Source organism: Miniopterus schreibersii, assembly GCF_964146895.1.
Source record: "Miniopterus schreibersii genome assembly, chromosome: 2".
Taxonomy (NCBI): Eukaryota; Metazoa; Chordata; class Mammalia; order Chiroptera; family Miniopteridae; genus Miniopterus; species Miniopterus schreibersii.
Genome location: NC_138102.1, coordinates 140,453,701 through 140,481,582, shown reverse-complemented (window position 1 = coordinate 140,481,582; position 27,882 = coordinate 140,453,701). Strand labels below are relative to the sequence as shown.

Sequence of the window (27,882 nt, the reverse complement as noted above, 5' to 3'; positions counted from 1 at the left end):
AAAATTTTAACTTTATTATTTTTCTATTATAAAAGTAATGTGTATGTTCATTATATAACAAAAAGAGGGAGCACAAAAGGCATAAAGAAGTCAATTTTAATTTTTTATTTTTTAGAGAGGAAGAAAGGGAGAAGAGAGAAACATTAATGTGAGAGTGTTACATTGACGTGAGAGTGTTACATCGATCGGCTGCCTCTTGCACACCCCCTACCTGGAATCGAACCAGCAACCTTTCAGTGCATGGAATAGCAGCCAACCGAGTCACACCGGCCAGGGCAAGAAGTTAATTCTTAAATTGCCTATAATACCATCTGAGGAAAAACTATTAACATTCTGGCATATTTCATCAATCTTTTTCTATGTATTTTTAAATATAGTTCAGATATTACTATATATAAAGTACTACATCCAGATTTTTCAACATAACATTATATTAAAGTTATTTTTTTCTCATATCAATATAAACCCTCTTTGTAAACATAATTCTAAAGGCAAACTAACATTCCATCATAAGGATATACTATAGCTTATTAAACATTCTCCTAATATTAAATGCTTAATGGGAGAGTTAATAGGTTGAAGGATATAAACATTGTTATATCTACTGTTTCCTAAAAAGATTGGTGTTGAGAACACAGAGAGGGAAGACACAGAGCCAGTGAGGGCGAAGGAGGTGTCAAGGCCAACAGTGAAAAGGAAGGAGACTCAGAGGTCCTGGCCTAGCCGTTCCAGCTCATTGAGGAGGAAGTCCATATCCGCCTGGGTGAGCGCGGGGTTGGCCACGATCATTCGGAAAAAGTTGCCCCGGGTCCCATGGGGTTGGTAGCTAATCATCATAGAGCCCTCCTTCACCATGCGCTCCTTGAGTACTGGGGCCACCTGTGGAAGGGGTACAGTGTCCAGCTGCAGTCTGGGGTCAGGTGAGAGTTGGGGTGGCTTCCTGGCCATAGGGTTACTCAAGATGCATTTCCCTTCCACCCAGCCACCTTCCGGAGTCAGCACTCATTGCTCTGATCCTTACCATGGCCCAGTTTACCTTTTCCACCACATACAACCTGCTTGGCCTTCTCTCCCATCTGCTTTATTCCCTATCTCTATTATCTCCAAGTTGTCACATGGGCCATTTTCTGTCAAATCCTGACTTTTCCCTGATTCACAACACTGCTTTAGTCTAACTTCAACCCTCTGTCATCCTTAACACCTTCTCCCCCTCTCTGAATTCCTGTAATATTTTTGCTCTGTACTCTGTAATCTAACATGCATATTTACAAGATTTCCTTGAACACATTGGTTTCAAAGAGGTAACTCTTGTTTTCCTAATATAACTCCTTAAGGGCAAGAACAATCTTGTCCTTTCAGATCATCTGTAGCACCTACTACCAACCTATCCTTAGGGACCAATGACATATCTCTTCACCTCCAGGAGGCATGTCTGGACTGGCCTTACTGGGTTGTTCTGTCCCCAGGATCAGTGAGTAAAGCTCTTCCATGATCTGTCTGCCTCACATCTCTGCCCTGGACCCGAGCTCCCAGTAGAACTCCCAGCACAGGGGTCTATGCACACTGGTCACTTACCCTGTAATGCCCCTCTCTGTCTTTTTCTTATTTTCCAGAAACATACCTTATTCTCCATCCCCATCCCCAAAGAAATGAAGACAAGTTGGTGTTTTCCAGTTCATGTTCCCACCTTTGGAGCAAGAGACCAGCAAAGGGACATACTATGCCACCCACAGCCACCAGGGGGCGGAAATGCACCAGCTGCGTCAGTTTCCTCAACTGGGTCAAGCGCAGCAGCAGGGAAGGGAAAGCCTACCTTGGCCAGTCTTTCGCTGTAATCCCGGCTCTCCTGCTTGCCCCGCAGGCTGGGCGGCACAAACCAGAAGCACACATTGACAAACTCAGGCTGGGAGGAATGAGGATGAGAAAGGTGTGAGCTAAGGAGGGGGAAGACTGTCCCCTCTCACTGCTCCTCTGCCTCCCTCAGGGCTTTGTGTATAGGACAGGCTGGGGGGGGGCTATAGGAACAAAGAGCACAGGTCATACCTCCATGACCAACTCAAAACCTTCCCGCTTCTTCATTTCCTCCACCAGGTACCTTCGAACAGAAAGTGAGAAATCATAGGAGGAGGGGGAAAGAAAACAAGAGACTAAGAGAATGAGCTGGAGAGGCACTGAGAGCAGCAAAGAGTTTCAGGGAAGGGACCTGGGGAGAACTAGAGCCGCCCCCACTCCTACCGGGCAAGGGCAAAGGCCTGGTCGACACGCCGCTCCAGCCCTTGCCCGCCCTGTGCCTTCCACATGAGCCACAACTTCAGACAGTCCACACGGCGGCCACACTGCACCACCTTGTCTCCCGTGTCCAGGGCCACATCGTAGAACTTGTCCTGCTGGAAGAGGTAGCTGGCCTGGGACCCGTGGCAGCGCTTGAGCAGATTCTGTGGGTGAGTGGGAGACTGTCAGACCCCACACTCTCCACCCAGGTTTCCTCCAGCGCTTTATTAGACTTCTTAGCTCAGTCTACCCATTCCTTTCCCTGGGCCAGGTGGCACTGACAGGATAGCTGCCAGCTGACTCAGAACCCTTTCTCTGGGTTTTCTCCTAAAACCCAGAATTCTTCCCAAACTCAACCCAGGATCCCTTCAATTACAACTTCAAGCTGGAAACTTTTTTCTTTGCATGAAGACAGGCCATGGAGGCAGTGAGAGAGCCCACTACAGGGAGTTAGGGTGGTCACAGATATTCAGCTTCAGATGAGATGGTAAGGAGAACACAGTAAGGCCAGGACCCCCTCTAAGGCGAGACAGAAAAGAAGACAAGGTCTAAGGTGAGAGAAGGAACCGGGCCAGGGGCAGGGGCAGACCCACCGTGGTATCCCGGAGAAGAAGAGCTGAGCACTGCAGGCCTGCTGTGAGGAGTTTGTGGGGATTCCAGGCCACGGAGTCAGCCCTGGGGTAGGCACAGCAAAGCTAGGTCAGCTGGCTCCTCCTCAAGCTGCCCAACCAAGCTCCCCTCCCTTTCCCGATCTCAGTAAAGGAGCTTTAGTCTCACCCCAGCCCAGCAGTCAGGGAGAATTGCCATGTCTGCCATCTGAACTCCAGCCCCAATCAACCATCTTTCCAAACCCCTCCCACCAACCTCCTTCCCCCACTGCCATTTAAAGCTTCCAAGACCATGACTATTCTATGGATCTAGGATTTGAAAAGTGGGATTCAGGGAGCAGGGCCAGTAGGCACCTCTGGATCCCATCCAGGAGATGTCTATGTGTCTGTGACAGCAGGACGCTTCCACCCCAGGCGGCCTGTGGAGCAGAAAGAACAGCATGGGCTTGGCCTCAGCTCAGCCCACCCCACCCTCAGGCCTAAGTCCCACTCACGTCCACGTGCAGCCACAATCCGCGACGCTGGCAGACATCAGCAATTGCTTCCAGGGGGTCAAAGGCTCCCAGAACCGTAGTGCCAGACGTGGCACAGACCAGGAATGGCACAGCACCCTGATGCAACAATGCAGAGAAAAAAAGAGGCTGTGCAGTCATCCAAAAAGCAACCCAGAGCCTGGTGCTAGAGCCCAGCTCTAAACTCTCTGCATGCCTGACCTGGGCCCTTTCAACCTTACAAGGTACTACTGCCTTCTTTAGTTTGCAGGTGAGGACACTGAGATTCAGAAGTGAGAAGAAACCTGCCCCAAGCTAAAGCTTCAGAGATGGAATCCAAACCTAGGTCTGGATTTTCAAAAAAATGTAATGCCTTACTAAAAGACACAGACAGTATGGTGATTACCAGAGGGAAAAGGGGGTAGGGGGAGGTAGAAGAGGGCACAGGGATGATAAATGGTTATGGAAGGAGACTTGACTTAGGGTGGTGAACACACAATACAATATACAGATGATGTGTTACAGAATTGTACACCTGAAACCTATATAATTTTATTAACCAACGTCACCCCAATAAATTCAATTTAAAAAGATTTTTTAAAAAGTTTGAACCCCTTTCTCATGTCATACACAAAAATTAACTCATAATGGATCACAGAACTAAATATAAGAGCTAAAACTACAAAACTCTTAGATGAAAATATAGGAGCTTGGGCTAGGCAAAGACTTCCTAGATATGGTATCAAAAGCACAAGCAACCAAAGAAAAAACAAACTGGACCTCATCAAAACGTAAAACTTTTGTGCTTCAAAGGACACCACCAAGAATGTGAAAAGACAACCTAGAGACTGGAAGAAGATATTTGTGAATCATACATCTGAGAAGTGCCTTATATCTAGAATAGAAAAGAATAAGCACATGACAGGATGCTCAACATCATTAGTCATCAGGGAAATACAAGTCAAAACCACAGCAAGATACCACTTCACACCCACTGAGATGGCTATAATAAAAAGAGAAGTAGCAGGTGTCAGTGAGGATGTGGAGAAACTGGAACCCTCATACACTACTGGTGGGATTATAAACTGGAGCAGTCACTTTAAAAACAGTCTGGTGGTTCCTCAAAGGTTAAATACAGAGTTACCATATGACTCAGCAATTCCACTCTCAGGTATATAGCCAAAAGAAATGAAAAACATATGTTCACATAAAAACTTGTACACAAATGTTCAGGGCAGAATTATTCATAATGGCCCCAAACTGGAAATAACCCAAATGTCCATCAACTAAGAAACTGATAAATGAAATGTGGTATATCCATACAATGGGATATTATTCAGCAATAAGAAAGAATGAAGAACTGGTACATGCCACAACATGAATGAACCTTGAAAACATGCTAAGTAAAAGAAGTTCATCAAAAAAGACCACATATAGGATGATTCCATTTCAATGAAAAATCCAGAATAAGCAAATCCATAGAGTCCCAAGTAGATTAGTAGTTTCCTAATGGGAAGGAAGTATGGGAGTATCGAGGATTGATTTCTAGAAGACAGATACCGGGTTTATTTTGGGGGTGATGAAAATATTATTTGTTGTAGCGATGGCTGCACAACTCTGTAAATATGTTTTAAAAACACAGAATTGTACACTATAAATGGGTGAACTCTATGGCATATAAATGGAATATCTCAATAAAGCTATTACCAAAAAAAGTTTATACGATAAAAATAATACTCTACTGTTTTATTTATTTTTTATTTTAGAGAGGGAGGGATGGAGGGAAAGAGAGAGAGAGAGAAACATCGATTTGTTGTTCCCCTTATTTATGCATTCATTGGTTGATTCTTCTATGTGCCCCGACCAGAGATCAAACCCACAACCTTGGCATATCTGGATGATACTCAGAGATCAAACCCACAACCTTGGCATATCTGGATGATACTCTAACCAACGGAGCTGCCGGGCCAGGGTCTACTCCACTGTTCTAATTGCTGCTCATATTGCTACTCAGAGGTAACATCCATATGTTAGTAAATTCACATTGTTCCAAATAATAATAGGCTCAAACTGTCCTTCCTATACTGCAATTTGCTATATATACTTTACATATATACAAACTTAAATATATAGTGGAGGTATTTTCATGTTAGTATATATATTCCCACCTTATTCTTTTAAATGTCTAATAGTACTCCAATAACAACAACAATAATGGTAGCTAATATTTATTCAGTGCTTCATGGGCTCTAAATGCTTTACATATATTAATTCATTTAATCCTTACAACAGTCCTATGTGATAGCTTCTACATTATGCCCATTTTACAAAGGAAGAAACTGAGACACACAGATATGGTATCATAATTTATCTACTAATGGACATTAAAATTTTTTAAAAATTTTATGCTTAGCTCCAGTGCACAGAATTCTAAGTACTGTGATGATGCTCTATAGAATAAATCCTAGCAGTGGGATCCTGAATCAGTGGACAGATACATTTAAAATTTACATATAGTGCCAAAATGCCCCCAAGCTGGCTACAGCAGTTCACAGCCCAGTGTGGAGGAGGGGGCTGGGCCTCCACATTTGCCACTGCTCACGGCCTGCACTCCTCACACTGGTCTGTGCATCTTCCCAGGGTTCCCTCTGCACAGACCCTCTCAGCTCACAGAAACCTTCCACACTATACTTCAGGCCCTCAACACCCTCTCGGTGGTGCTGCCTTGGGATTCCACTCAGCATCTCAGTCCTGCTCCTGCCTGTTGGGGTCCAATCCTGCCTGTGGGTCTCGGCAGAGTTCCTGAGAGGACCACAGGGTGTCCTCACCCCTCAGGCTCCCAGAAGAGCAGGCGGGCATAGAGATCAAGGAGAGGGGTGAGGGATGCCTTGAGTAGGGAGAGCCCAAAGAACCCTCCAGGAAAGAAACACACCCCAGCTCCACGCCCTGCTCCACACCCCAGTGCCCCTCACTCACTCACCTCAGCCTCGGCCAGACTGATCTGCCTCTCCAGATCCTCAGGGATCATTTTCCCTCTGGAAAAGAAAATTAAGTGAGTAAAGAAGTAATCGCACCTGATTTACAAGAAATATTAAAGAAAGTTCTTCAGGTGGAAGGCAAGTGACTTCAGACAGTAATTTGAATCTACACATGCAAAAAATACCACAGATAAATTCAATCCTGCAATTATAAAAGACAGTTTAAGTGCATTTTTCTTTATTTTAATTGATTTTAAAATAAATTTTATAAAACAGTAAAAAAAAAAAAGAAGAAGAAGTAATCAGTTCTCTAGGCTAGGAAGTACTGAGAGCAGGGTAATATAGGGTTAGCAATAGAGGCCACAATGTCGATTTTTCCCTAAGAAGGGTAGACATCTCAGGGGACAGGGCAGGAGCTCTAGCTCTGAGAGACAGAAGTGACAATTATGCAGGAAGAGAGAGGGTAGAGAAGTCCACCAGAGGCATGGGCCTGTGGCCAGGGCTCCTGACAGTAGGAAGGTATGCTGCACCAAGCCCCGTCAGGGCCACAAGAACAGGACCATCACCTCTCATCTGCCTTGACCACTCGGACACTGTCGGTGCCAAGTCCCAGGAAAGCAGCTCCCTTTCTGATGGAGTAGTGACACTGTGGAGGAAGGCAGAGAGCATGTTAGGCTAGAGGTGAGAGGGCAGGGATGTTGGGGAGGGGAGAGAGACTAGTAAAAGTCAAGTGTGAGCTGTAATAGATGAGACCTTGTAGACCTGGGCTTCTCAAGCATTCATGAGCCTTTGAATCGCCAGCGTATCTGATTAAAATGCAGAATCAGATTCAATAGGTCTACAGTGAGGCCTGAGATTCTGCATTTCTAACAAACGCCCCAGTGATACTGATGCTGCTGGTCCCTGGACCACACTCTAGGTAGAAAGGCTGTGGACTGTGTCCACCTCACTGGTTGCCCCTTCCCTTCCCCATCCCCCAGGCTGAAGGCAAGGTGAATAGGAGTCCCCTTGATTGGAAGGAAGCACATTTGCTTGGGAGCAGGCTGGCCTTGGAGGAGATGGATCTGGGCAGGCAGAGGACCTGACAGATCTTGGACTCAGCTGGCTAGGGATTAGAATCAGTAGCCTAGGGTAGGCCTGTGCCTCTTCCCCACCTCCTTTGTTGTGAAGAGGGCCAGGGGTGGCAGTGCCCAGAGGCCCCTCTGCTTGCAATCGGGATAGCGCTGATAGCGGGCCAGGTTCACAGCATACATGTTGGAGATGGAGCCACCTGTCACAGGGAGGGGATGGTGGTAAGAGGGAGAGGCAGTGGGTCAAAACTGGAGCTTGCCTCTCTTGACCTCTCTACCCAGAAGAACTAATCAAAGAAGCACAACGGATTGACTCCCAGGTCTCTACAAATGCCATGATAGCCCATAACAGCCCGGGGATCCAGATCCCCTGACTACCCCTCTACATATCCTGGGCTGAACATTGATCCCATGGACTGTTTAGCAAACAGGGATACAGGGTATTGGGCAGCCTTTTTCTGGTTTGGCCAGAGCCCAGCTGGAGCCCCCTCCCTGCCAGCTTAGAGCAAGAGAATGGTAGGGAAGGAGGAACCTTTAAAAAGGCCAAAGAAAGACACACACCCTCCTTCTCACATACCAGGGCAGAAGACCCCATCCCCAGAGCTCCAGCCCACCAGCGCCCGGAGTTTCTTCAGCACCTCTTCTTCCATGAGTACAAATACAGGGGCAATTTCGTAAGTGTACCTGCCAGGAGAAGGAACAATGAGACAGGGGAAGGACAGGGAGGGTTGCCAGGTGAGGTTCTCGGAGGAGTCAGAGCTGGTGGTAAGAATGAGTGAGGGAAGGGCCCACAGAGAGGAAAGAGTTGAAGACAAAGAACCAAGGAAGCAAGAATGAAAACAGGCCCTAGCCGGGTAGCTCAGCTAGTTAGTGTCATCCCAATATGCCAAGGTTGTGGGTTTGATCCCTGGTCAGGACACATAGGAGAATCAACCAATGGCCCTGGCTGGTCTGGCTCAGTGGTTAAGGCGTCAGCCCACGCACCAATGGGTCATGGGTTCAATTCTGGATCAAGGGCATATACCTGGGTTGCAGGTTTGATCCCCAGCCCAGGTCAGGGCCAGCGCGGGAGGCAACCAATTGATGTGTCTCTCTCACATCGATGTTTCTATCTCCCCCCTCACCCCACTGTCTCTAAAACTCAATGGGAAAAATATCCTTGGGTGAGGATAAACAAAACAAAACAAAATCAACCAATGAATGCATAAATAAGTGGAACAACAAATCAATGTTTCTCTCTCACTCACTCTAAAAATCAATAAATTTTTTTAAAAAAAGAATGAGAACAAACTAGGGTCAGGAGGCAGGAGAAAGCTTAGAGAAAGGAAGCCTGAAGGGCGATAAAGAAAGACTGCCAACAGAGATTCCCAGAAAACAGAGACAGAGGCAAAAACCATTTTCTCCCCCCCCCCCCCCCGGGGCATGTCTTGTGCAAACCCATATCCTTGGTGGGCTGATGCAAGGGGCCCTTGGCATGGCTCACTGGCTGGTGTTGAGGCTCTCAGTGACAATGCGCCCAGCCAGAGCATGGGGATCCAACCCTGAGAAGAGCTGGTTGAAGAAGCGAGGATGACCTGGAGAAGGGGACAGGGGGCTCAGAGTGGAGCTGGGTACAAACTCTAGACCTCTCCCCACCAGAACCCAGGACCCACAGGTTTTCACGCTGTAGCGGATCACAGCCTGGCACCGCTCTAGGATTTGCTCCTGTGACTCCCCCTGACCCCGCAGCTCCAAATCCAGCAGCTGCTTCAGCTCCTCCGGCTCCTTCCACTCGCAGACCTAGGAGAAGCAGCGTGAGATTCTGGGGACCCTTAGACACTCTATTGACCGGCTGCCCAAACCACATCTCAGTATACACAAGACACCACCAACATGCATTTAAAGCAACAAGTCAGGATTATTTTCAAAGTAACACATGAATGAGGGTAAATAAACACAGTTAAGACCCAGTATAAAATCCCTGAGGCACCAGTGAGACGGTAATAAAGTCTGGGGAGAAGTCTTGTAGGAGGAGCAAAATTCTGAGCCAGGTTGATAGGCAGGAAGAAGAGGGAGAAAGGACCCACCTTCTCAGAGGCACTGGTCCCTTTCCAAATGACTTCATCCACAATAATTCCAAACACATCCCGAAGCAAGGCTTCTGCAGCCACGGGGTCCCAGTCAAGGGAGAGGAGTGGTTTAGAGTCAGCCATCAGGATAAAATCTGTGAGCAGAGCAGGAGTTAGTCCCTACTCAGCCTATGTCACCTGGACCTAACCAGCGAGAACCCTAACGCCTTAATGGGCCTAAGGTCCCAGTCCTGCAGCTCAGTCCCAGCCTTCACTGTATAAACAAGGGTAAATGACAGCCTCTAGGGAGAAAGTCAGTAGAAACAGGTGAGAGGGGAAAAGGCAGTTAGCACTGAGCAGGTGAAATCTAGTGGCCACTGCCCACCTAATGCAACAAGAGACATACCTTCTGCTCAGGTGTCTGTTCCCGTGAGGCGGGGGCAGGGTACACGATTTGCTTTTCAGAATGTTAGGACCAGCGAAGCAGAGGGAGTGAGGTATAGGCAGCAGTCACATGACCATGACATCACTCTCATGACCTTGCCCTACAGAAAATGTACAGAGACTTGGGATAGGGACAATAGGTTAAGCCCCCTGAATAATCATTCGCTGACCTGAGGAAGGGGGAAATGAGATAAAAGGCAAAAACACATGCCACATTAACATCAGGGTTAAGAGGAGCAGAGGGGCTTCCCACCTGAACCAAAGGGCCCAGAGTGGGGTTCCTGGGAGATGTTTGGCAGGGAAACGGGAGCAAGGGGAGGGGAGACTGAGGGGGGAGGGAGCCTGAGAATGACAAGTGGAAGTGAAACGGTTTAGAAAAGCCTCAGGGCGATCTCTGCATCCCAGGCCCCACAGTCTTTTCAGAACTGTCCCTATTTCTAAAGACCTCTCCCAGAGCAGGAAGGAAAGGAGGTTACGTTTAGGAAGCATTTTGTTAAACAAGTGTAACCTTGTGCCATGCAGGCTGAGGGTGCTCAATAAACAGGGAGTGGCTGTTTGAAGTGAACACCAGCTGCATTCATGACAAGGTTCTGAGGACTGAGAAAGCCTCCCTGTCCCACTGGGAGGACAGATGCAACAGTTATAACCCAGGGCATGGCTGGATGCTGACCCCAAGTGTTATTCAGGAAAAGAGAAGATGGATGAAGGCTGAAGATGGGAAGATCAGAGTGGGACTGGAGCTGAATCTTGAAAGTGGGCAGGAGAAATGAGATTGGTGAAAGGGAGGAAGAGAGGCATGCAGGGGTAGGGGAGGAATGCCATGAGCTTACACTGGGAATGAGTATGGCTTGTTCTAAGGTCAGCAAAGGGGCCCAGCTGGCTGGAGGGAGGGTCTGCAAGAGTGATGCAGGAGCACAGCTGCACGAGATTATGGGGAGCCTGGAGTGACAGCCAGGCCAAGGAATCTAAATTTTATCCTGCAGAAAATGGGAAGTCACTGAAAGATTCTGCGTCAAGGAAAAAATATGATGAAATTGATGCTCTCAGACCAGTGTATAGCAGCAGGATGCAGAAGAATTAACAGGCTGTTGGTATAAACCAGGCAAGAGGTGATCCACGCTTAAATAGGATGGTGTCTGTAGGAAAGGACACACAGAGGAATCTGCAGCCTTGGCCACTCACTAGATTACACTGAATTCAACGCTTACGGATCTATGTTGGAGAAGGAAGAGTCAAAGATGACCCTGGGGTTTCAAGCCTGGGTGACTGGAAAAATAATCATGGCCCTGAAAGAAATTGGGCTGCAGAAAGGGGAAGCTGGATGGAAAGCAAAGTGGTTATTTCTTAAAAGTACTCATCTAAGTGGAGGTGTCCTGGGACTACAGATACTCATATGGGAGGCAGTCAGGCCCAGAGCTCTGATGAGATGCTAGAACGGAAAGCAGATTTGAGAGTCAGGGTGCAGCTGAAGCGTTGTAACCAGCTCCATCACCCCTGGGACAGAAGGTTCAGAGAGATGGCCAGGGAAAGAAGAGCAAACACCAAGGCCTGGAAAAAAAACCCAGGTGAGGGGACAAGAGGATCAAGAAAATGTGGAAAGGGAGGAACCTTAAAGTGGGCTGCTCATATGTAATCCACTGTCAATAACCACTGGAACCCACACTAGTTGAAAACAAAAGTCCAAGGGACCCTGGTGGTCCTACCCTTAAACTTTTCCTCAGTAGTCTGAGTTTGGGGCAAGTAAGGAAGCTGGCCCAAGCCTCCAGAATGGGAGTCAATCCTTCCTCAGGGCTCACACCCGCTTCCCTGACAGGCGGCAGCAGCGGGGTGTTTAGGTTGAGAGGCTAAAGGGAGGCTAATAAAAACAGGTACCATGAAGGAAGTACTCACTATGTGCCACACTCTGTATTATTCTAATCTTCACAACTGTTTGGGGTAAGTTTATTACCAAAAATCGAAGATGAGGAAACTGATATTTCAAAGACACTATGTATTTAACTTGTCCAGATCACGCAGCCAGCATGTGGCTGAGCTGGGCTTGAAGCCAGATGCGTTGGGCTCTCGGGCTCTGAAGGCCCTGCTCCTGACCATCACGCTTGATTGCCTCATGCGTGGCCCTCTCAGGCACTGAGTCTGCTGTAGTGTGAAGGCCACTGGGCCAGGAGTGAGAATACCTCAGGACCTCAGTTTCTGGAAAATAAGGGCTTTAAAGAGAGAGAGATTCTCCAAGACATCTGCTGGTGTTCATAGGAGCTCAGGCCCTTGGATACAGCAAGCAGGCAAGGGAAGACTTTCCTGTCTCTGCCCAGTAGAAAACAGGTCGCAAGGGGTTTGCCAGAAGGAAATGACCAGTGAAGAAAGAGAGACCCCTACCTGGAGGGAGGCTTTCCCAAAGCTCTAAAGAGAGGGTCTGCAGAAAAGACCATGGCTACCTCCACCTGGCACCTTCTTCGTCCATTCCATGTCAGTCACCTCTCAGAAATGAAACCTGGAGGCGAAAACTCTGAACCCTCCAGTTTCCTCCAGGGGTAAACAGGAAGGTGAGGCATCACTACTCTCATTCGCCATACAGAATCCTGTCCCGGGTACCCGAGAGAGGGAAGAGCCCCTCCAGCCAGGAGTTTTCCTTTGTAAAAGCAAGAAGGACATTAACCCGCAATACAGAATGGTAAAGCAAAAAAACATGAATAGGACTAGGAACAGTGCTTTTAGCTCCTGGCTGAGATGTTGATTTTTTCACAAGTCACAAGTTTTTTTCTGACTTCATGGGATCTCTAGTCCATAAACTCCTATAAGCATCAACTCCTTCATATCTTTCTTTCCTTCACTTACACAACATAGTTTGTACATTCCATCGTTTCAACCACTCTTGATCCAAAATCCTTAACTCCCAGCCCTACTGTCCATCCACCAAACGCACCTGGCAAAACCCCAATCCAACTGGCCGGCCCTTCTCTTACCAGATGCACCAGGACTGCTGGATTTCGCTAGTGAAAGCCACCTAACCATTCAAATTGGTATCACTTATAAATTCACGGACTCTGCGCTCATTCCAATTAAAAACAGCAGATTAAAAACATATGTTTACCACTCCTCCTTCCTGAAACCCCACTAAACTTGCATCAGTAGAATTTCAACTCCAGAAGAATAAAGCAAATGAGAAGAAAGACAAAAGGCAAGAGCTGTCAAGAATGGTAGAAGATGGAAAGCAGATGAAAAGGGGCACATGGTTTAGCAAATGGCATAAAGTCAAAACCAGTATGTCTGCAGAGGGCTATGCCAATGGGAAAGTATCTGGTTCTTGGGGCAGAGGCCCAAAGAGGCTCAGGAATTAAAAACACTAGCTATCCTGAAAGTCAGGAGGGAGGGGCACAGCTAAAAATATGGAAATTAGATGAAAATTTGTATAAGGAACATTTAGACCCTCACTCTTCTCCCCCCTGCCCATTCGGCCAGGGAATCCCCTCCCCCTACTTCCAAAGAAGCAGGTTTGTTTCCTAGAGAAACTGAAATAGGAAGGCCTGGAATTAGGGACACTAGGCATAGCAGGAGGAGAGGATGATGCATTGTACTAAAGATGATTAGGAGGAAGTTACATATTGAATCAACTCCTTTTTCCCAATCAGCATTCAGAACCAGTGGCCAAAGGTAAACCCTCCATGGCCAAGAGACTGGAGGGATTCCTCTCTAGAGAAACTGACCTCAATAGCCCCAGAGAAAACACCATTCAGTCAGTGATGCCCACAAGTCAATATGACCTATCCATGCCCTTGGGCTCTCCAATATGCCTAGTGTCTCCCTCTTAAATATGAGCAGACAGCCAAAGAGTATCACACACTTAAAGAAAGCCCCTAACAAGAACCGCAGAGGTAAAAACAGACAAACTAAAAAAAGGCATTTGGTGGAAGAAGAGAAATGCAGGGAGAAGAAGAAAGCCTCAAAAATGCAAAAAGGTATTTCATCCATAAAAAAAAAAAATAGGTTGCTCTTAAAAAGGAACACTCAGAGAAGCAGCAGCAGCTCTAGGATTTCAAAAACATGACAACTGAGGGTGGGTGGATATAGAAGAGAGCATAGAGAGAATAAGTGGTGATGGAGATTAATTAAATAAATAAATAGAAATAAAATAAAAATATGACAACTGAAATGAAAAATTAGAAATAAAATGGGGCCCTGGCCAAGTAGCTCAGTTGGTTAAAGCACTGTCCCCCTCCACCAAGGTTGTGGGTTTGATCCAGGGCACATACAAGAATCAACCAATGAGTGCATAAATAAGTGGAACAACAAATCCATGTTTCTCTCTCTCTCACTTCCCTCTCTAAATAAATAAATGAATATTTTTTAAACAAAGAAAACAAAGCCAAAAAAATCATACAGAAAGATAAAAATATAAAGAGATGGACAATAAAAGAAAAAAGAACTTTAGAAGATCAATCTAAAAGGCCCAATAGTCAACTAATAGAAGTTACAGAAAGAGGAAAAAAAAAGAGGAAAAAAAAATCAAAGAAGAAAAAAAACCCCTGAAAATAGCTTTATAAAACAGAATAAAAGCACACACTGAGCCTACTCTGAATCTTTGTCAATAAATACTGTTTGATTCATTGAAATAAATAAATAAACACATCCACTGAATGACCACACAAAGACAGATAATACAGGGCTGGGCAAAGGTAGGTTTACAGTTGTTCATGTGGAAAATAATACAATAAATAAGTAATAATACACAAATAAACTCTGTGTTTCAAGTACTCACAACAGTAAACCTACTTTTGCCCCACCCTGTATTGTTTCGGAACAATGAAGACTTCTGGACATAAAACAAAACAAACTCAAACAGGGTCATAGACAAAAGGAGAGAGAATCAATTCACATCAAATTTCTCCACCACAGAATAAAGAGAAGGTAGTCTCCACCTTCAGAGGAAAAAAACAGCTGTGATTATGCTCAACCGGATGCTTAAGACTGTCTGACAACATTATAATTTTTCTATTTTCAGCTCTATCTCCAATTCTCTATACCAACTATTTAAAAATTTCCCCACATCTCTCAAATTAGTGACCTATCAACCTTCGCCGTTTCCCTCTCTCATTTCAAATTTCTTAGAGAAAATAAAGTCATCAAAACTTATTCAACTTTTTGTTTCCTGCACTCTGGATCCTTCCCTCCCCTGCCCCATCCTTCCTCCCTCCTTTCCTTCCTACAATATTTATTCAGTATCTAGTAGGCGCCAAGCACTTCGGTGGCTGCTAGGGGCACAATGGAGAGCAAAAGACTGAAGCCCTGCCCTCATGAAGTTCACAGTCTAAAGTGCGGGTCACCAACTGGAAGATGGTGAACCAACTCTCAACCACAGACAAGGTTTTGCTTGGCTTACACAGTACGTTTTAAAACATTAAAAATAATTGTCAGTATTACTGAAACTTCCAGCTTCTGGTGAAAAGTCAGAAGACCTAGCAACGCTGGGCCTAAATTAATAAATAGCAATGATCACTTGCAGTTGCAGTTGCCCTTTTATTATTATTACAACTTTGCATTCATTGTTTCTTTTAAATTTTTTAAATATTTAATTCAGCAATATATTCAGGCAATTCAAAAATCAAAATATGTAAAATAAATGAATAGTGGAAAATCTAATTCCCACCCCATATGCCCCATTTCCTATGCTCCATTCCCACCCCCACCCCCACAGGTAACCATTTTTATTAGTTCCTTAGATAACCTTTTATTTTTTGTTGTTATTTTTTGTTAATCCTCACCAGAGGGCATTGTTTTTTTAGAGAGAGTGGAAGGGAGGGAGGGGGAAAGAGAGAGAGAAAGAGACAAACAACATGAGAGGCACATGGATTGGTTGCCTCCCGCACTCGCCCTTGACCGGGAATCGAACCAGGGACCCTTCAGTGCACAGGCCTATGCTCTAACCACTGAGCCAGCACACTGGCCAGGGCTAATCTTTTAGTTTTTAAAGCAAATACTAATAAATGCAAATACATATTCTTATTTTCTTCCTTTTCACACAAAAGATAACATATAATCAGTTCTGCACCTTGCTTTTCTTCAGTTAACTATATAGGTAATCTTATATCAGTATATATAGAATTTCCTCTTTTAATATAATAGCTTTATTGAGATATAACTTACATACTATCAACATACTCCTTTAAATTTTACAGTGATTTTTCATATAATAACAAAATTTTGCAACTATCATCACTATCTAATTCCAGAATATTTTCACCACCCCAAAAAGAAACTCATTAGTAGTCACTCCTCATACTCCCCTCTTCCCTGGCAACCACTAATCTATTTTCTGCCTTTATGAATTTGTCTATTCAGGACATTTCATATAAATGTAAATATACAATATGTGATCTTCTGATACTGGTTTCTTTTTGTTAGCATGTTTTCAGGTTTATCCATGTTGTATATCAGTACTTCATTCCCTTTTCTGGATAAATAATATCCCATCATATGGATATACCACATTTTATTTATCCATTCACCAATTGATAGACATATGGGTTGTTTCTACTTTTTGGCTATTGTGAATAATCCTGCTCTGAACATTAATGTACAAGTTTTTGTGTAAGCATACGTTTTCAGTTCTCTTGGTACATACCTGCTAGTGGAACTACTGGATCATATGGTAATTCTATGTTTAACCTTTTGAGGAACTGTCAAACTGTTTTCCAAAGTGCCCACACCATTTTAAATTCCCATCAGCAATGTATAAGGGTTCCAATTTTTCCACATCCTTGCCAGACTTGTTATAGTCTGTCTTTTTTTTTAATATGTTTTATGATTTTAGAGAGAGGAAGGAAGAAGAAAGAGAGAAACATTGACATGAGAGAGAAAAATCAATTAGCTGTCTCCTGCATGCCCCCTACTGGGGACCAAGCCAGAAACCTGGGCATGTGCCCTGACTGGGGATCAAACTGGTGACCCTTTGGTGCATGGGAGGATGCTCAACCAACTGAGCCATAGCAGTCAGGGTCATCTTTTTTATTATAGCCATCTGCATTTATAATCTTGATAAGGACTGCCAACATCATAGAGGTACCAGTGTATGAAAGTGCTGTGTTCTCAGCCTAAGTACACTTCTTTTTAATTTGAGAAGTAAAAAGTGATATTTTAATAGTTTTATTTTAGTTGAATTTCTGTATTAGTCAGTTTTGCTGTGGTAACTAATGGCTTCAAATTTCCACTGGCTTACAGGAGGTTTATTTCTCTTTCATGGTTTACACTGGTGGTTAACTATAGCTCTGATTTGTGTGCCTTTATTCCAAGACCCAGGCTGAAGGAGCAGCCCCTATCTGGGACACAATGTTCTCATGGCAGAGGGAAAAGAGAAAAAGGCAGAGAAAACAATACCGACTCTCAAAACTTCTGCTCAGACCTGGCATCGAGTACACCTGCTCGTATCCTGTTGACCAAAGCAAGCCCTAGGACAGTGGGGTGAAGATGCACTGGAAAGAGCAAGGCAATAGGTAAGGGTGTAAAATCCCGTCACAAGATCACTGCGTACAGGCCCTTAGAATTTTTCAGTTTCACCTCAGTCTACACCAGCCCACCTCACCCATTTGCATTACCTGCCTGGCCCTGTAGATATCTAAGTTGGAACTGCTGGTCTAAAGGCTTCTCTCCTTTTCCCTCAGAGACAGCCTCTTGATTATCCCCTCATTTCTTCAAGTCTCCTTCCTACTACCTCTCACAGCATTTTTAATTGTTTAAACCTCTCACAATATGTTACCACTCCAGCCACCTCGCCTTCACAGCCAACCTTCTTAAGAGTTGTCTCCACTTCCTGTCTTCACTTCCTCTCCTCTCACGCTTTTCTCAGCCCACCACAATGTGGTTTCCACCTTCAAAGTCATCAAGAAATTCCCTGCCTCCAAGTCCAATGGACACATCTCATCTTTATCCTATTTGACTTCTCTGGAGCCACTGACATATTTTGCCATCCCATCTTGAAATATTTTTCCCCCTGGTTTCCATATGACTACCCCGACCATTTCTTAGTTTCCTTTGCCTTTTCATCTTCCTCAGGCCCTCCCTTAAATGCTAGAGTCCCTCAGGGTCTATCCTAGGACCTCTATCATCAGTATTCTGCAGCTCTCCCTAGACAATCACATCTATTCTCAGGGCTGCATGCTGGTGACTCCTCCATCCCAGACCTCTTTCCTAAGGCCAGATCCATGAAGCCACCTACCTAACTCGGAGGTCTCACAGGCACTTCACAGTCAACAGTGTCGAAAAATGAACTCATTATCAGCCCTCTCAAATATGCTCTTCTTGGGTTCCCTGGTTCAGCGAATGGCACCGTCTTCTACTGGTTACTCAGACCTAGATTCTAATGGATCTCCTGCCTCCTCATCCTTGACTGATTTTGTTTGTTTGTTTAGTCTTCAAATGTTACATCTTTCTTCCTCTCATTCAAAAACATCAGAACAACACTAAAACTTGGCTAAAGCTTCACTTTTTCCCTCTGGGCTATGTTGTAATATTCTTTTCTTAAAAACACTTTAAAGGGAAAATGGTGGAAAAACTTGGTGGACACCACCTTATCCAAGTGATCAACACTAACACCAATAATGGGACAGATTGACATGATGGGCCTCCTGACGGAAGGCACTGAAAAACACTCAACATCACTTATGTAATATTGAGGGTCAGTCTACAAAATAACTAGCCTGTACTCTTCAAAAATGTCAATTTCATGAAAAATCAAAGAAAGACTGAGGGACTGTTCCAGACTGAAGGAAACTAGAGACACTATAACCAAAAGGAATGTGCGATCCTAGATCAGCTCTTGCATAAGGAAGAAGAAACCTGCTATGAACAACATTATTGGAACAACCGGTGGAATCTGACTATGAATGCCATCATAAACATTAGTACTCTATCAGTGTTAAATTTCCTGAGTTTGATCACTGCATTGTAGTTATATAAGAGAACATTCTTTTTAAATATTTTTCACCAATGGTTTTTAGAGAGTGAGGAAGGGGGAGAGAGAGAGAAACATCAATGTGAGAGCAGAAGATTGGCTGCCTCCTGCACACCCCCTATCGGGGATCAAGCCCACAACCCAGGCACGTGCCCTGACTGGTAATTGAACCAGCAACCTTTTGGTGCATGGGACAATGCCCAACTAACTGAGCCACACCGGCCAGGGCTAAGAGAACATTCTTATTCTTAGAAAACATTTGCTGAAACATATAGCAGTAAAGGAACATAAATATTGTAACTTTCAGTTCAGAAAAAAGACAATACTGTATGCATGCATCTACAAGCATTTTTTAGAAAATAACAGCTTATCATAAAGTTCGCCCTTTTAAAGTGTACACTCAGTGGGTTTTAAAAATTTATTCACAAAGTTGTGCATCAATCACATTATTTAATTCCAGAACATTTTCGTCATCTCAAAAAGAAACCCCATTCCTACCAGCAGTCACTCCCTATGCAAAAAGGCTGAAAAAGATGTGGAAAGTCTTCCAAATATTAACTGTGGTTATTTCTGGGTATTGGAATTATAATTTTCATTTTCTTATTTATATATTCTATAGTTTTATATATTTTTATATATTCTATAATTTTACATGATAATTTCATATTACTTATATAATTAAAATAAAAGTTATTTTTAAGTAACAAAAAAAGATTAAGGAGGAATTAAGGGGCAACAAGAGTTCCAAAATATACAAAGGGCCCTGCTCAAGGAATGACCCCAGTACATGTGATTTCACAATTCTTCAGCCCACTATCATCCAAAAGGTCTGAATGACATATTGCTCATTTTTATCATGCAGCCCAGCTGGCTCTCAGGGAGAGAGGACTGGGTTCAGCTAGTTGAGCAAACACTGGCTGAGTATTTACTTGTTGCCAGCTAACAGGCGAGAAGGGAGACTGGAAGGTAAAATAAAGGCATGCTCACCACAGAGTCGAAAGGAAAGGCAGTGCCAGGGAACGCTGCTCAATTGGCCCAGGGTAGCCTCCAAAGAGAAAAAAAACAACACTTAGGCTCTCCTTAAAGCTATAGAGAGCTGGTGTAGGAAAACATTAATCGGTATTCATTACAATACCGTTTGAATAAATGATGGGGTGGACCTGAGAGAAGAGTGTATCAAGGAAGTCAACGAAGGTCACACAGGAGGGGGCCGGCCTGTGTGCAAAGGGATTAGAGTAGCCTCTTAAAGCACTTTCAGTCAGGCTTATTGTTAGAAAATGAAAACACTGATCGATCCTATGCTGTCTACTGACTCAACATCCACATTAATAGGGAAGCACCTATTCTCTTTAAGGACCCAGTGTTTCCTTGAACCCTTCTAGATTGTAAATTCCAGGGGGGAGAGGACTAATTTTCATCCTTCTTTAAAAAAAGTACCAAACACAAAATAGGCACTCAAAAAAAAGAGGTAGTTTTCATCTTCCCCACTCTCCACTCCCCTCCCCCAAGGTCTTGCACAAGGCACTCAATAAACATTTGGTGAATCAACCGATGATTTTTAAGTACAAAAAAGTAACACTGCACTCCACTAACATTTGATTTGTATAAACCAAAAATCTGTATTAATGAAAACTTAGAAAATTTGCAAAAGATTCTTTCTTTTTCTCAAAGTCTTCTCATTATTTCCTCACAGTAATGCTAGAAATTAGCCTGAAAAGGTATTTATTTATTTATTCATTCTCATTTTCAAGATGAGGGCTCTTGCACCAGACAGAATTCATTTGTCTAAGATTACGAAGGTAATATGAGAGCAAGCCTAGGTCGCTGACTTCTGACTTCTAAGCTAGTACCTCTGCCACTACATTACTGGTCCCTTTTAAGTACTGCATTTCTCATTACCTCTTACCATACACAAAAATAAACTGCAGCTGAGACAAAGACATAAACTAAAAATATACAGCTATAAGAATACCAGAAGGAAATACAGGGAAATATTTTTATAATCTTGAGGTAGCATGTCACAAAAACCCAAAAGGCACAGGCAAATTTCACTAGGTAAAACTTTTAAAGGTCTGTGTAAAGAAAGACACCATTAAATTGATTCAAGATAACTGATGGCCTTATTTTTCCCCATTCATTATCCTACCCACTCAGTGTATTCCAAAATGGGTTTTCCTCTCCTTGCAATTATTTCTTTCCATGTAAATTTTAAAATAAGTTTAAGTTCCATGAAAAGTCCTTGTTTTTTCCTTAATCCTCACTGGAGGGTATTTTTTCCATTGCTTCTTCAGAAAGAATGGAAGAGGGAGAGAGAGAAAGGAACATCAATCTGAGAGAGACACATCCATTGGTTGCCTCCTGCACCCGGCCAGGGTAACCGAGGTATGTGCCCTTGGCCGAAATCGTTCCCAGGACCCTTCAGTCCAAAGGCCGACGCTCTAACAACTGAGCAAAAACCATTGTGGGAAAAAGTACTGTTTTAATTAGAATTTAACTTTGGTCTCTATGATATTAAGTCTTCCTACTAATGGACATGGTTAAACTCCCCATTTAACCAAGCCCTTTTGGTCTTTCTCTAAAATAGTCTGATTTTTAAAAATACTATATGACTTGCAGTTTCTTGTTAAATTTATTTCTAGAAATGTCAGATTTTTTTATTGTGAATGAGATTATTCTATGACATTTTTATGTTTGGTTATTGTTATTATATTTTATTACATAACTTGTTTGTTAATCTTACATCTGACCATGCTACTGAACTCACTAGTTTTACTATTTTGTCAATCAATTTTCTTTGTAGATGAATATATTATGTGAGAATGATGATATTTTTTGAGTGGCCAGGAGCTGTAGTAGAATATTTAATTTGATGGTAAACATTCTTGTCTTGTTCCTATATAGGAATGTTTCATATATTTTCCATAAAGCATAACTTTTGCTCTGAAAAAAAAAGTTGAAAGATAAATGAAAATCCAAGAGAAAATATTTTAGATGCATATGACAAATAAAAAGTTAATATAACATAGAGAAGATTCCTACCAGTCAATAAGAAATAGACGAATGATCTAATTTTTTCCTTAAGGGGCAAAAGATGAACAGGTATTTTACAAAAACAATGCCCAAAAAATACGTTCTGAATGAAAAAAATATATTTTTGTATGAACATAGAAAAAGCCTGGAGGTATATATACCAAATTGATAAAAATGACTACCTTCAGTAGCATGGGATAGTAGAGAGGGTAACTAAACGTTTTTTGCCTTTTATTATTTGGTTGTGTGAATTTGTTAAAATAAATGACCTAATTTTTTTTTTTAATATATCTTTATTGATTTCAGAGAGAGGAAAGGAGAGGGAGAGAAAGAGATAGAAACATCAATGACGATGTTCTCTTTGTCCATTTTATCTCAATTTTATGATGATCCTAAGAGCACAAGGACTTGCTCAAATAATGGAATGATCAGGGAAATGAATCCCATGTGCAAAAAGTGGCTGGGAATTATCTTCTTTCATAAATAAAGTTTTTTTTTCTATTACTATCTCCACTGATTCTCCTAAACTCACAACCTGACAGCACCTACCACAGAAGCTAGGACCTAAATGGAATGGAATTTCCTTCCATCAAGTGCACTTTGCATAGTCCATCTTAAGCAGGACCACTCTCTAATAGCTAACGTTGGGAGTAGAATTTGAAGAAAGGCTCTGTTTCCTTTTTCCTAATGCAGCCAGGCCCAGGAGCTATCCTGCCTGGCCATCTCCAATGAGGGGGGTTTCCTACTGAGGGAAGTCTTAAAGTTTTTCCCAAGCGAGACCAATGTCAGACGCCAGAGGGTCTGGAATAAAGGGGAGAGCGGTACAATGTAACCAGACTGGCCTCAGGGTGCACCCATGGGGCACCCATTTTCAGAATGTAGTTGAGTATACACGGCAGGAGTGTGCAAAGAAAGTTGACACGTCCTGGCCGGTGTGGCTCAGTTGGTTAGAACGTCATCCTGTACACCAAAAGGTGGAGGGATCGATTCCGGGTCAGGGAGGCCATGGATGTGTCTCACTCACATCATGTTTCTCTCTCTCTCTCTCTCTTCCTCTCTCTAAAATCAATACATTTTTTAAAAAGTTTAATTCCTCTCCCAGCTGACTGGGGGGCCCCAGAATCTGCAGATCTGGGCCTGATATAAAGACAACCTCGGCCGAGTTAAGTGAAAAGGCGGAGTATGAACTATTCTATTTGGGGCTCTATTTGGGGCTCCTGGTTCAGAAGCGACCGGGAGAACGTCCGCGAAGGTAGGTAGAGCGATGGCGCTTTTTCGATGAGTCTTTAGCAAAACCTTTCAATGAACACCTAGCGGACAGTCATTTCTAGGCCTTCGTTCCTGCCCTCAGTCAAGATGGCCGCCTGGGGCGCGCCCGCACCACGGCGCACGCGCCATACCGCCGGCCCTCCCTCATCCCGTCTCTCCGCGCGAAGGCACCGCCCACTCACTAGCTGCACCCCACTCCTGGAGTCGTCGGCCTCACCCCCTTTCTGGCTGTCCCCGCCCGTCCGGGCTCCCGAGCCCGGAAGTGGATATAGCTGTCCAGCGGGGAGAACGAGGGGGAGGGGGAAGTGCTTCCGGGGAAGCAGGCCTGGGGTTGGTGTTTGTAAACTTGCCTCGGTCCCGGCGGGGGCAGCGGCGGCCACTGGGTTGGCACTGTGTGCTAGGGCCTGGAGGAGGCGTCGCTCAGCGGGTGAGACAGCTGGAGGCCGCGCCCGGCAGGTAGGAGCACGCCCCAGGGAGCGTAGCGTCGTCTGAGCAGACGGCAGCGCTTCAGCAGCTCGCAGGCCGTGGGGCGCCGCGCGAGAAGGGGGAGGGGAAGGGAGGAGGGGCTCGTGGAGAAGGAGGGGGCTCCCCGGGGAGTGGAAGGGGCCGCGCGCGCGCGCGCGCGCCCGGAGCTTTACCGACCAGAGAGAGGGGGGCTTGCTTGGAGGGAACGCGGGCGCGAGCACGCACCTTGCACGCTCCTCGGCGCTCTGCGTCTCTCTTCTCTCGACGCTCAGCGACTGGCTGGAGGGAGGGAGGAAAGCGCCGCGCGGGGCTTCGCATGCCTGCCTCCCACCTCCGCAATGAGTCTGCCTATTCGGGCAGACTCGGAGAAGGCGCACGTGTGGTCCGGCGCAGATGCACACTGCCAGTCTGGTTTCTGCCTGCTACCCAAGCGCCCAGTGATAGCTCCTGAGTTTCTCTCCGCCCCAGTTTTGGCCACCTTAATAAAGTACGAGCTTCACGGACGGCCCACTCTGCACAAAAGCCCCGAAGGGCCGCAGCTCCCTTCTTCCATTCCTAAAATGGCAAATCCAAGCATTTGACCTGTTGCAGTTCCTCCACAAGAGACCCCAGTTACTTGTGCTCTTCTTGACCGTCCCCTCCCCCCTTGCCAAGAGACCAGTTTCTTTTCGACTTAGAAAAATAACTCTGCTTCACTAATATCCTCTTTCTGAGCTTCACATAGCACCTGGTTAAAAAAAAAAAAAAAAAAAAAGTTCTGCTCACTATAGGTTGTATAGCCTGAGGATGTTGTACCTAACAGCCCCATCTCCCTTTCTAGTTTCAGGTTTCTGAAACAGATGTGAACTTCATCGAGAGAATTCAGTTGGAAAACCAAGACCGGCACGTTCTTTTTCTTCAGACAATAGGCAGGAGCCAGGCAGAGTCCAGGAATTCTTGAAACATCTATCTTCCATTTGGAGGACCCTGAGTTCTATTTGAAGACAAAGGCAGTTCAATATGGCAGCAGGACTGAAAGGACATGAAGGAGCTGTTACAGTGATTTGGTGACAGTTCTTCAAACAACAGTGTCTTAAGGAAAGGTGGATCAAGAAACCCCTGAACTTTTGGGTTGCATTAAGTGAGAAATCAGCATGGCTCAGGTAAAAAGCTCTAGAGTCCTCCTCCTTCAAGATCACTGGGAAGCGTGTTTGCAGTTTCACTCTTGAATGCTGCCTTAGTCAACATATTGACCAACCCAGTGAGCCAACCTCTGTATTAAGCACCAGGGGGAGATCTAGAGGAAGGAAAGGAGACAGGCCACAGCCCCTGCCTTCAGGGAGCTTCCAGTCAAATGAAGGAGGTAGGCTATACTGCATCACAGGCACTGATGGGACATTTGCAAAGCAACAGGTACTCAGTTTACACTTGGTACATTAAGTGCTGAGGGGCATGAGGGAGTGAACAGTCTTGTGAATGCTTCGTTTGTTTTTTTCAACAGGAATTTCTTGAACTCTTGTTATATGCCAGGCATTGTGCTGGGGATGCGAAAATGAATGAGATTGTCCCAGTCCCCAGCAAGCTTCTAGGTTAGATGTGTTCGGATGGGGGGAGACAGAGAGACGGTCTGTTATTTATCTTTATATTCACACTACCTTGCATAGTGGCTTACTAGTAGCAGAGACTCCGTGAATCTGTTGATTAAAGGAATGTGCAATAATTGAGATAAGTACGCTGCAGAAGAGAGAATGATATCTCTGCCTGGATGGAAAAAGATTAATCTTGAAGGATGCATAGGATTTTGCTACATAAATAATCAGAACAGGGCATTCAGACAAGGAGAACTTCATGGGCAGAGGCTTAGAGGTATGGGAGAATGTGATGTCTTTGGGAGTACTGCAAGTAGTGTGCTAGCTGAGGAAAGGATTTAAATGGGAGGTTTTTAGGGGGCAGGGTAGATAGTGATGGATGGGAAAATCGGGGTGAGGGAATTGTTTCCTGGAGAATTAAGCAGAGTGTAACCCAGGGGTCATTTATACCTTGCTAAGGAATTAAGACTTTATTCTATAGAGAGTGGGAACTCTGAAGAATCTTAAGTAGCAGAGTGGCATCAGATCAGTGTATTTAGAAGGTAATTGTCATTGTGGGGATACAGGACGGATTGGAAAGACAGGATGACATGATAGGTTATTGTCGGTATATTTTTGTCGTCTGGGTAGGAAAGCTATGTGCAGTAATCTCTAGCTTCTCTCTCAGCTTTCTTCCAAGGACCCTCCCCTACCAGTCTCACCAGGATGACAGCCTAATTACAATATAATTGGCTTTCTTCCAGCTGCATGTATAGCTTCCTCCTTTCCATGTAGAATAGGAGCCCTTTAATTTCTTCCTTTGTCTGTTTGCAACCCCTTTCACAGCATCATGTTCACTCTTGTTCTGAGAGGACTGTCTTTCACTAATCACTAACTTTGTACTGGGCACTGCTAATTCTATTTTACATCCTAGTTTAATTCTTAATGCTGTGAAGATAGATACTATGATAAACATTTTGCATTTAAGGAAATTTAGGCTTAAAGAGGTGGAGTAATGTGCCCAAGATTATGTAATGCAAACGGCAAGGCTAAGTGGTTTTTTGTTTTTGTTTTGTGTGTGTGTGTGTGTTTTCTTTGGTGGTTGGTTGTTGTTTTTTAACCTCCAGACCTTTGAGTCCAAAGTCCTTGAAGGTGAGAGATGGGGTTACAGGATATACTGATCATCTAAAAGGAAATTCTTTATAAATCACTTGTTGAAGTTTGCTAACCAACTACTATTTAAAAGTTTCTTCAGTAAGAAAAGTATATTCTCTAGTTCTGGCTAAACAGTCAGTTTGAAGAATGTAACAGTGGAAAGAGGAAATTTTCTTAAACATTCCTTGCTTATGTAATTTTTAAACTACATGTCAGGCAGGAAATGTGAAAAAGTGTGAGTATGTACACACATAAATGACCTGGTGGTATGTCAACAGAAATTGTATATTCAACTCCAAAATCCTTCCAACTGGTTTAATTTTTATATCTGTTATAATTGACAACACATAGGGAATTTAAAATATAAAGAGAGAGATGACCTAACTTTACTGATAAACATTAGTAGGACCTGGTAGTACATATATTTAGTACTAGTGGGGTCTGTGAAGCTGAGTGCCATTGAGAAAAGGAGGAAGTTCCTCTAGAAATCTCCCATTTCAGTGGGTCATGCCCACTCACAAGGCCTAGAAATACTTCAAAGTAATATATAGACCCACACTATACCTAGCCCAGTGCTAATGATAAAAGTGTCGGTAATACTTGATTATTATATCTAAATGATGGATGACAAAATTAAGTAACTAGTTCCTGGTGAGATGAGTTAGGGAGGACTCTTGAAGGAAGCAGGGTTTTGCAGTGAGGAGGGACATTCCCTAGAGAGAAGCAGTTTGTTCATAGTTAGGAGTAAAAGGTAGTTCTGTAGAGGATGGCAGCCTGTTTTTGCCCTGCCAGGTGACCTGACACCTCATCTCCTTTCAACTTAGGCAAGTCTCCTGGCTTGTGAAGGCCTAGCAGGTGTGAGTTTGGTTCCCACTGCAGCCAGCAAGAAGATGATGCTGAGCCAGATTGCCAGCAAGCAGGCCGAGAATGGAGAGCGGGCAGGTAGCCCTGATGTGCTGAGGTGCTCGAGTCAGGTACAGCGCTTGAGTCCATTGCGACGCCTGGGGGTCGGGCGGCCCAAGCTCTCTGCCAGGATATGCCAAGCTTTGATTCCTCAGTGCTTCTGTTTAGGAAAGTGGGGTAAGGGGATCCAGCTGGGGAATGAATGAATATGGGTATTTTAGAGAGCAAAGGAAGGTCTTGTCTATACCTACAACCCCTTAAGACCAGAGTACTTGGAGAAGAAATGGATGCGTACCTTCTCTAAACCTTTGGGCAGGTGGTTTGCTCTCATTTACAAGTTACCTAAAAGCAGCATTTGATCTCCTGTCTTGTGTTCTGAGATGAAACCTTGAGTTTAGATTTGATTTGTATTCGAAGGGCCACCGAAAAGACAGCGATAAGTCCCGGAGCCGCAAAGATGAAGACAGCTTGGCTGAGGCCTCTCATTCAAAAAAGACTGTTAAAAAGGCAGGTAATGGGGTTTTCCCCAAGCTGGTAGTTTGGTAATGGGTAATCCTCCTCTTTCTTCCTTTTACGGCTCAACCTGGAGCTTTCCCTAGATGTTTTGTCCCTCACAGCCAGTGAGTGTGTCACCCTGATTTCATCCAGAGACTACTTTGGTA

General features: G+C 44.3%; 2 protein-coding genes across 9 annotated transcripts in view; one reads left to right on the top strand and one right to left on the bottom strand.

The window, feature by feature from the left end:
• Positions 1–23,892, bottom strand: CSAD (cysteine sulfinic acid decarboxylase). 5 transcript variants are annotated; one of them, XM_081127533.1, is made up of 18 exons: positions 23,501–23,582; positions 19,839–19,896; positions 12,284–12,430; positions 9,873–10,011; positions 9,485–9,621; positions 9,071–9,197; positions 8,902–8,992; positions 7,996–8,102; positions 7,503–7,618; positions 6,915–6,994; positions 6,351–6,405; positions 3,374–3,490; positions 3,234–3,298; positions 2,865–2,946; positions 2,236–2,435; positions 2,044–2,095; positions 1,814–1,903; positions 1–879 (listed from the first exon to the last, which is right to left on the bottom strand). In XM_081127533.1, the coding sequence occupies exons 5-18, from the start codon at positions 9,608–9,610 to the stop codon at positions 706–708; spliced, it is 1,482 nt and encodes a 493-aa protein (XP_080983659.1). In that variant the 5' UTR covers positions 9,611–9,621; positions 9,873–10,011; positions 12,284–12,430; positions 19,839–19,896; positions 23,501–23,582; the 3' UTR covers positions 1–705. The 5 variants fall into 5 exon arrangements, with proteins under 5 accessions (XP_080983659.1, XP_080983658.1, XP_080983657.1 ...); XM_081127532.1 differs by lacking the exons at positions 12,284–12,430; positions 19,839–19,896 and adding an exon at positions 23,841–23,892 and having other exon boundaries at positions 23,501–23,638; XM_081127531.1 differs by lacking the exon at positions 12,284–12,430.
• The window catches only part of ZNF740 (zinc finger protein 740), a 9,962-nt gene continuing 5,596 nt past the window's right edge, over positions 23,517–27,882 (top strand). The window contains exons 1-4 of one of the 4 annotated variants that reach the window (XM_081127543.1): positions 23,517–23,606; positions 24,436–24,757; positions 27,142–27,291; positions 27,638–27,727. In XM_081127543.1, the coding sequence (XP_080983669.1) occupies positions 24,749–24,757; positions 27,142–27,291; positions 27,638–27,727 (249 nt within the window). In that variant the 5' untranslated portion in view covers positions 23,517–23,606; positions 24,436–24,748. Of the gene's footprint in view, positions 23,607–24,435; positions 25,008–27,109; positions 27,292–27,637; positions 27,728–27,882 lie in introns of those variants that run through there. The other 3 variants (XM_081127545.1, XM_081127544.1, XM_081127546.1) reach the window with 3 other exon arrangements.